The sequence below is a fragment of the Enhydra lutris genome, unplaced genomic scaffold (genome assembly GCF_002288905.1).
Source record: "Enhydra lutris kenyoni isolate GAN:26980312 unplaced genomic scaffold, ASM228890v2 scaffoldscaffold43, whole genome shotgun sequence".
Classification (NCBI taxonomy): domain Eukaryota; kingdom Metazoa; phylum Chordata; class Mammalia; order Carnivora; family Mustelidae; genus Enhydra; species Enhydra lutris.
Window position 1 is genome coordinate 1465040 of NW_019154127.1, and position 10280 is coordinate 1475319.

At 39.6% G+C, this 10280-nt stretch overlaps 1 protein-coding gene across 1 annotated transcript; it reads right to left on the reverse strand.

Moving 5' to 3' along the window:
- Window positions 1-6908: 6908 nt before the first annotated feature.
- LOC111155632 (keratin-associated protein 27-1) lies at window positions 6909-7526 on the reverse strand. Its single transcript, XM_022515902.1, has one exon. It carries the CDS (start codon window positions 7524-7526, stop codon window positions 6909-6911), a length of 618 nt encoding a protein of 205 aa, XP_022371610.1.
- Window positions 7527-10280: the final 2754 nt, after the last annotated feature.

Genomic DNA, 10280 nt, shown 5'->3' on the forward strand with positions numbered 1-10280 from the left:
TCCCTTCTGGTTTCTTGGCAGTCCTTCAGGAACTGGTTTCTGTCACAACTGTTACTGGCTAAGCAGAGGTCACCTCCATGGCTCATGTGGAGGTAAGAGTTATTTGAGGAGATGACAGAAACAGCAGTAACCCCTGAGAGAATCACAGTTGTAGTTTGTAGCTGAGTAATTATTAAAAAAGACAAGATGACCTTAGTGTAGATTCTAGGCAAAGTACCCACACTTTGTGCTATTCCCCCTTTTGTGCTGTGGTTTCTAGAACTTTTTAAGGAATGAGTATTGGCATCTAATGCAGGCTTTATTCTGACTCACAGTTCCAAAGATGGTGATAAACATAACTCAGTTATTTAAATGTCAGGAAAGATAGCTATTTACAGCTAAATCTCCAAAACAAGGGACCTATAGCCTTATTTACCATTCAACAAACATGCATTTAGAAAAACAATATTCCAACCTTCTTTAAAAGATATTTGAAATTCTGTGGATAGATTAATGTTTATTATAGTTGACATATTAATTTAAGATAGGTCACATTTATGGTCCAATAAAGGTTTTTATGTGTTATGTGCGGCCTTTAATGCACATAGAGGGCTCATTAAAAATTATGGTGCTTAGTACATTTAAATATTTTTAATAAACTTCTCATGAGGGACACTTTGGAGTACGGTCAGTGGGGCACTGGAATGGGAATCACTAGATTTGAGCTCTAGTCGTGACTCTGCTTGAGTAAATCATATAACCTTGGCAAGTATATTTGCTCAGCTGTATAACGAGTGAAGCTCAGTAAAGATCTCTTATGCATTGAGAAATAATTATGATTCGAAGATGTAACTATAATAGAAATGAGGGAGCATAAGAAGAACCATGTAAGAATGGTTGGCTCGTCTTTGCCACAAATACTGTGGCCACCAGCACTTTGCTAAGCTACCTGAAGGATGTTATGGGAAACACTTGACTCTGATTGGACATCTTTCAGAACAAACACAATTTTGGATGATATTTATCCTCCAGAGGAAAGGTCAGTGGGCTAGAATGTAGCACATTGGGTTTTTTGTTGTTTGTTTGTTTGTTTTATTTTTTTTTATAAACATATAATGTATTTTTATCCCCAGGGGTACAGGTCTGGGAATTGCCAGGTTTACACACTTCACGGCACTCACCATAGCACATACCCTCCCCAGTGTCCATAACCCCACCTCCCTCTCCCTATCCCCCTCCCCCCAGCAACCCTCAGTTTGTTTTGTGAGATTAAGAGTTACTTATGGTTTGTCTCCCTCCCAATCCCATCTTGTTTTATTTACTCTTCTCCTACCCCCTTGACCCCCCCATGTTGCATCTCCACTTCCTCATATCGGGGAGATCATATGATAGTTGTCTTTCTTCGAGTGACTTATTTTGCTAAGCATTATACCCTCTAGTTCATCCACGTCATCACAAATGGCAAGATTTCATTTCTTTTAATGGCTGCATAGTATTCCATTGTGTATATATACCACATCTTCTTTATCCATTCATCTATTGATGGACATCTAGGTTCTTTCCATAGTTTGGCTATTGTGGACATTGCTGCCATAAACATTCGGGTGCACGTGCCCCTTCGGATCACTACGTTTGTATCTTTAGGGTAAATACCCAGTAGTAGCACATTGTTTTTTTATTGCCTAGCATTTCATTTGTAGTCAAGGGCCCTTGACAACTGGCTTTGCGTTAGAAGCCCCTCCAGGACCACTTCAAGATGAATTCTTTGATTGTTAGACTCATTCACGACAGGAAATTAAACTAGATTCCTGGGGACCAAGCCACCTTCAGTTGCAGGCCCGGGGAGGCAGGACCCAGGAAACAAGGAACAAACTGCATTTGAGCAACGTGCTGAGCCAATCAAGACTTGAAAAATGATAGAATGGCACTTATGCCTGTTTTGTTTCCTGAGAAACATTTTTTAAAAACATTTCCCTCATTAGTCATGGATGTTCTTTTATCTGGTAAGTACACCTGTGAGCTTTCCAGACCTTGACTGTGATTTACTATAAATCTGGTCATTAGATAAATACATTATAGCACTTGTAGATATCAATATGGCTAACATCTAAAATTATTTAGTTCACTCTGTCCTACAACCTAATTTAATAAAATATGAAGTCTAGAGGAAGATACTTTGTTCTTGAGACTTTCAACATGTATTATTATATTGGTTTCCTAAACCAGAGAGTGTCTGAGTGACTGTAGCTCATTTCAAGGGGAAACAAGAACAACAATTAATAACCCTCCTGTAAGGGTTGACAGGGTTTATGGTGGAGAGAGCTTTTTAATCCAGATGTTCCACTCTGCACATTCAATTTAAATAAGTAGCGTGCCACTTTCCACAAAGCCCTGATGACGAGACAGTGCCCTGATAAGGGAGGTGTTAGACAGACTTTTCTTTGGTTTTCTGTCTCCTTTTGTCTTTATCTTCATCAGTTAGTAGTTACTGGACTCCAGTAGTTACTTCGAGTGCAGGGCATCAGCCCTGCACTCGAAGAATACCATACTGAGTGATGGAAGAACAGCAATGGACTTAAACATTTCCAGTATTTACCTCTGAAATTCTTTTGTTCTTGTGTCTGGATACAACTATATTAGTTTTGCCTCTGGGCTCCAAGGAATAACTCTCTGAATCCCATTAGTGAATCTATTTCCATGAAGCCAGAGAACGTTATACAAAAAGTTGGGAAATTCTTAATACCATGCAACCACAAAAATGTGGGGTTTCTTAATTCAGAATTTCATTTAATTTCTAGATCTTTACTCTATTTGTCCCTATCTCCCTATGGTGTATGTTATTGCTAACCAAAGCCTGGGTCTAATATAACCAGTATTAGTGAGTTATCAACTGTCTAAAAAAAAGTACTCTTGCTTTGTGTTCATTGTTCCCTTTATTAGCTTTTTTTGAAATTTATCATTATTTCCACTTGGATGTCAGGACAAGAATATGGAACAATTCTGAAGTGAAAGAATTTGAACTGAGGGAGTAACAGGAGCTCTCTGAAGGGAGAAATGGGAAGCAGACATAGAGAAAGATACTGTGGCTTCAAGAAAGGTGCCAGGTGCTCTAATGCCACATGGAACAAAATGCTGTCCTCATATCCCATTAATGCCTAAAACAGGCTCAGCGTTTTCAAAAGGAACATATTTAAGAAGAAAGACGTTAGGGACTAATGGAATGAAAAACGATTACTAACAACATCAAGACAGTCAATCTTACTGGTAGAAAAATCTGACTCCAGGCTATCTAAACACCTTCCCTGGAACTTAGATTATGTAATTTCACATGATTTTAAGTTCATGGTCTTTTCTAAGATACTGGCAATCTATGATATTTTACAAATCCCAGTGAAATATACCTAATTACTTTCTAGCACTTATTCCTGAGTTGTGATTAAGCCATTCAATCAAGCATACTTAATATTCTGGTTGTTTCCTCTACAGACTTACAACAATACAATATAGCTGGACTAATAATTTTCAAATTACTTATACAGATCTTCCATAGGACACAGATATTCCCCATATTTGAGCTGCTCTAGAGACAAAGCATGTGATGTTACCAGGTAGTCAAGACTTATAGCTCCACCTCTGAAGTCCAACTCATTGAATTAAAATCCTGGATCCACCATTTTCCATCTGCCTGATCTTGGACAACTAACTTAATGTAACTGTGTCTTCACTCTCCTTGAAAAAAAAAACATGAGTATTAAAAAATTGTACTCATCTGACTCAGTTTTTTGAGTTTCAAGTTAAAAAATACATACACAGTGTTTGGTAAATAGCTAGGACCAAATTAATAAGATCTACCTTAAGGCTTTTGGCATAGTACTGCATAGGCAAGAAAATGTTCTTGAAATTCATTATGCTTGGCTTCTAGGAGAAAAGTATGCTTTTAATCTACCTATGTCTTGAAAAGTGTGGGGTAAGTGATACCAGTGCACAAATCCTACCATAGCCTTTCTGTTCAAACAAGAGGAAATTTCTTGATCTATGAAGAATGTTCTGTAGTGTGTACCCACTGAGTCACTTCTATAGTTTTTGAGAACACTCCCTAGGTTATGTTCCATATTGCTTAATGGAAGGACTTTTCTTGGTCTTTGTCTTAAAATTTAAGTCCAATATAGAGAACTCATGAGAGTAAACTGAGGCTGTGGCCCAAGAAGCAAATATCGGCTGAAGCATCAAATAATATCTTACATATACTGACCCAAACACATCATTAGGCATTTAATGGCCATGATGGCATTTCTTTGCCATAATCATCCAATGAATTAGCCATTATTTCCATTTTCTAATAGAGAAACTGAGCCTCAGAAATGTTAGCTTGTCCCAAGGCACACAGCTAATAAATGGCAGAATTTGGATTTGAACAAGGCCCAGTATAATCCAAAGCCAATTCTCTTCCCACTACACTAAATGGCCTACACAGCATCTCTTCATATCATCACACCATTATCTATTCCAATACCAAGAATCTTTAGCTCCTGAATCCACACATTTTCTCTCTGTAAAGAGTTCCAACATGCTCCATGATGATTTAGATTAGATGGATACTGACATCTTCTTCAGCTAACTTCTCTTTACCGTAGTGATCATGGTCAACCTGGAAAGAATGAATTAAGGTCTAGGATAATAAACAGAGTAGGTGGGAAAATGAAAACCTCATTTAACACTGTTGTTCCTCTCTTCTGCGTCCCCATGCCCACCAGCACCACACACAAACCCCATGCTTAGCCGGCCACTGGTCACCAACACTCTGTCTCCCAACAAGCCACACCCATTAAAGGAACGTATCCTTGGGAGACAAAAGAAATGGCTGTTTTCCCTCTTGTCTCCAGAAACAGTGGCCAAAATACATTTTACACTTTCCAGACCCTCTGATTTGAGTTGCATTAGTAACCGTCTTCACTGTGCATGAATTTCAACTTCGTTTGCATGATTGGCTGTGACAGGAATACTGAGAAGCTGCCACGCAGATGAAGTCTCTCCTTGTTGTTGCCAAGGCTCTGTCACTACTATGCCCAGAAGCTTTGTGTCAATGTCTCTTACTGGAGGAATGCTCTGCTGGTGGGGCTGCCATATGCTCTGTTACTATCGAGATCACACAGTGTTCATTCAGCCTCTTTCAGGCCTACCTCAACCACTTCTCAATTCCACCTCTCTATGGAAACACCTGTGTAAGCGGTGCTTTCTAGAATTTAGGCTTGAATCTTCCTCTTTAGGATGACCCGTGTCTAAATCACCCACAGAACTGACAGGTAAATCAACATTAGCTTTGTCATAAACTCAGCTACGTGCCAGCCCACTTCAGCAAGGCATGGCATGTTTCCTGAGCATTTCCCTTGGTAAAAGGTGCTTCTTGCATCATTCAAGATACAGAACAGCTAGTCTTCCTTTTTTTTTTTTTTTTTTTTGGATGACTAGCTTTCCTAATCTGTCATAGATTATGGGGTTTATCTATCAATCCCTGCCTCTGCTCTTCATATAGAGCCTCTGAGCTAGCTAATCGTGTTTCTGTATCTTACCGAGTGTTTCCTTCAAGATCATGTGCTGAGCACTTCCACATTATTAATTTATCAAGTCTCACAGTGGAACCATCCTTATCATCTTGGTTTTGGAGTTAAGGAAACTGAGGTGGGAGTGGTTAAATAACTTGTACATAGCCACACCTCTGGGATTCAAACAGTCTTCACCCAGCAAGGCGAATATTCAGACCCAGAAAAACCTGACTTCAGGGTTCACGTTCTTTACCACTACCTTCTGACACCCTGAACAATGAGAGCTCCATTTAAGAGCACACCCACAGCTTCACAATAGCCAGGCTATTCTAAACAAAACTCATCTATCTTCACACCTTCTGGCTCCATGGCTTTATGACTTTCATATTGAACATGTTCTCCATCTTCTGCTGACTAGCACAAATGTGCTCTTTTATTCGGGTTCATACCATACAAACAATTGGAAGGGAACATGTGCTCCCTTCTTCTTCCAAATATTTATTCGGTTTTCATCTGGTGAAAAACCAATAACATAAAACCCACAAAGGTGCTGAACAAAAATAATAGTGCGACAATTAAGTTTGTAATTCTAAATGAAGTCAATTTATTTAACACAAAGAGTATTTTCCCAACTCAAAAAAACACTGAAGAAATAGTGAAAAGAGGAAGAAAAATCAGAGAAATGTAGTGAGTATACTAAGCTTGTACTCATTATATTCAAAGGTCTCTGGCTACTATGTGGTTATGAAGTCCACAGAGATGAAATTGAAAATTTTCTTACACTTTTCAAGCAATAGACTCAACCTCACGGTTGACTACAAGTATTCTGATGCAGCAGATAAAATCATGGACGGACAGGGAGTAGATACAGATTTCAGTTGTGGTTCTGATGTTATTAATAACAAGGACAACATCTGATAAGAGTTAAGTCCATCAGAATCCATGGGACTAGACAGGGTTCAGTGTCCCTTTAAACTCCAATATTAAATGGATTTCTGATATTAGTAGCACATTATGTTCACACATTATTATAAGCCCGATTCAATGCTAAGTGTTTCCATTGATAATAACCAGTGACCGAAGTGCCATGTTGACTTAAGCACTCATGTTAGTTCCTTGTTGCAACTCCCAGTTCTCTATAACACATAGTCTCCTAGTGACCTGAAAAATTTAACATGCTTTCCAATTCCAACTTACTACCAGAAATGCCCCAAAGAGCAAAAAAACAGAAATTATTTTCTTTGAAGACAGAAGACACGTCCATTCACTCACAAACCCATGCACAATAATATGTATTTAGAGAAATAAAAGTTCCTAGATATCGTAAGAGATCAATTTATCTCAATTAGAATTTGTTATCTCCTATCCACACATTCCACCCATTCTTCACTTACGAGGCAGTTGCAAACCACCAGTAACACAGCAAGTTGGCTCATAAGTTTGAGAAGATTCCAGGAGTTGTGACCCTGGTGCCACATAGACCGGAGGCCTACAGGAACTGGATTCAGAGCTCTGAGATTGACATGGGTCAGGTTCACATTCCAGAGACTGACAACTCTTAGACACACATGTCTTGGGTGGACAACTCTTTGCCTCAGAGCTCTCAGGCTGGCAGCTCTGGACTACAGAAACCACTTGCTGGCTGCTTCCTGACTGGCAAGGCTGAGACACACACTCCGACACTGCTGAGGAATGTCCTGATTGGCACATTGTCTTTTCAAAGGCCCTGGAATTAGAGCAAGTTGTTTGGACAACTCTGGGGAGGCCGGCACTTTGCACACAGCTCGGTTCTGTGCACAGTTCCTGTTTATTGTTGGGCACTTTGCAGCTGGTAGTCTCACTGCAGGTTTCTTGAAAGTTGTCTAAGAGCCAGGTCCTGCCATGGCAGCTGCTGGGTAAAAAAAGTCCATCTTCAAAGTCTATAAGCTTAGACCCATGTACAATGGCAGAGAGTGGTGGGACATTGTAGGAGCTCCTGAGCGAGTGGCCTTGGCTTTGAGGCATACTGTTTAAACCCTTGATTGAAATTGGTCTTAAGGACCCAGGGTGCCAGGTCTGAAGATTCTTTTTTGGTGAGATTATATACTCAGAAAACTGGGTGTTGGCTTCTTCTCAAGGCTCCTTTCCACCTCATTGCTTAAGCTAATTTGAAGGATAACATCTCATTAGCACTTTGTTTAGTAACATATGAAGATGACATCCTATTAACAAAGAAGCCAGTCCATTCTGAATCTTCAAAATGGCTTTCATGTTAGCCCCAAAGCTGATTCATCAGGGCAGAGTTTCTCAAATATGAGTCCCAGCATGCCACCCAAGCTAAGTTTTTTTTTTTTTTCTTAGTTGCCATTACTCTCCCTGGTAAATGGACAAAACAAATGGATGTGGAAAAAGCCAATTGTAAACTAATCAATGTTCAGCACTGGAGTTTGGAGGGATGCTCTTTTGGCAAAACAGCATAATATGATCAAGACATTTTCAGTCAGAAGCCAATCCAGTTAAGTTCACCCTCATTCCACTCAGATCTTGGTCTGTCCAACTGGTCGGGATGTGTGAAAGACTTGACAGTGGTATCTCTTCTTACTCTCACCCAAGTACTGTAAGTGGCCATTGCCTTATAAATATCATTCCCTTTGTCTAACATTTTTTATTCCTTGCCTTATTGAAGGTCAAATATAAACTGGCTCTTTACGAAGCTTTTCTTTGATCTTCCTATTTACAGGTTACAACTTCTTCCTCTGAATTACCGGTGGACTTTGACACATTCTTTATTATGACTCTATTGATATGAAGTCGTGTATTTACTTTATTTGTGCTTCTCAGCTGTTGATAATCTGGCCTTGTAACAAACTTGTTTCAGATTTGTTTTTCATTTTTGTTTGCTGTGGTTTTTCTTTGACTTCAGAATGATGATCAGCACCCACATTTATCACATTAGCAGCTGGACACAGTTTAGCTTCATACTTGGAACACAGGACCTGCCAGCACAATTCCTATAGCACCTTCTATAATTCATTTAGCTCAGCTCGTGAAAGAGAAACAACTGAAGTGTATTCTTAGCACAGTGCTCTGGCCCCTTTCCTCAAATCTGAAGAAAATCAAGAACATTCAGGAACCTGGAACAGCTCTGATACAAATTCCTCTTTAACATGTGACAGACTGGGGATAGCCTCTATTTCAAAGGACACATCCGAAGGCATTCAGCCTGACAAGCAGCACGCTCGACCAGTGTGTAATGCCTTCACAACATATGCAGGTTACTTATAATGCTGAATTACCAGTCCTGTGTGTTTGAAGATCCCATTATGCCCTCCATATGACCCCAACAGCACCTCATTTAAATCATAGGCTTATTTGTATCTATCATCACAGAGGCTTCCACTGTAGCTTGTTAACTCTCCCGCTTAGAAGCCTTAAATGGATTTGCATTGCCCTGAGAGTAAGATCCATCCTCCTTAGCCCAGCCTACTCAGCACTTGTAAAACCTGGGTGCTCCCTATTTTACTAAGTCTAAATCTGCCCTTTCCCTCAGCCTCACATCCTCCATTTGCACAGGCTTCTACTGGGCTCTTGAGTATGTCAAGCCTCTCTTCACCTCATTACTTTGCATGTGCAGCTGCCTGTTGGTCTCCCCCTTCCCTGCCTTCTCCCACTCCACCTACAGCTCCTCTCCTCATCTTTTGTGTCTCAGCATAAGAGCGACCCTCAAGAGTGGCTTTCCTTCATCACCCTGTTTGAAAAAAGATTCCATTCTCAAAGTCTGTTTTTCTGTTTTCATAGAACTTATCTCAGTTTATAATGATTTTATTTGTTTCTTCACTGTGCCTTTGCCACAGCACTGTGAGTTCCATAAAGGCAAAAACCATGTATATCTTCCTCGCTATTGTATCCCCAGCACTGAGCACATGGCTGACATATAATAAGAGTTCCATAAATGTATTTCAAAAAATTAATGAATAGAAACTGCATTTTTTTTATAAATGGAAGTTGCTAAATGTGTTCAAATTATAGTTAATGTCTGAAGGGATAGAGTTCTGAAATCTTGACGTACCCAAGATTTTTGAGAATTGGCCAGGGTACAGAGTTTAAAGAGAAAATAATGATAATAATAATAATAATAATAATAATAATAAGACCCATGCTTACCTTTCAGCTACCCATTTGTGAAATAAGAGCAAAATCATTAAGGAAGCCACTTATTAGCATGGCACAAGCTGAGTCAATTATTTCAAAATAATGTTTGATTGTATGTAGACATGTTTTAAAAAGCTTTTCCCATGAAAAAAAAGGGCACCACTTTTCACTGTCAGCACAACAGAGTCCTGTTGCAAAACTAGACTCGGAGGGGGGCAGAGGCAGGACATCACCCAGGCCAGCATTCACACAATTGTCTCCAGCAGACTGCCTTCTTATTAACCTCACAATGTGTAGCAAATTAGTGAATACCTGTGCAGTTCCCAATCTCCAAATGTCAAATAGTGAAGCTAGGTCTGTCATTTGTGAATAAGGCCACCGCATGAATTCTTTTCTCTTTGGGATAAAGCCTTAACTTGCACATGCTATTTAACTGAGTGCTGAATTAATAGGTGTTTCAGCATGTAATTTTAGCTCAATGAGTAAATACAGATTTTGGCTGGTGCTGGATTTATAGAAGGAGTTACTAGGTTTATTACTGTGGCATGATGCAGGCTAGGACAACTGGTCACCTTCAGACTGCTTTAGTGCAATCAACTAAAAACTAAGTGTTCACTTTGTAGGCAC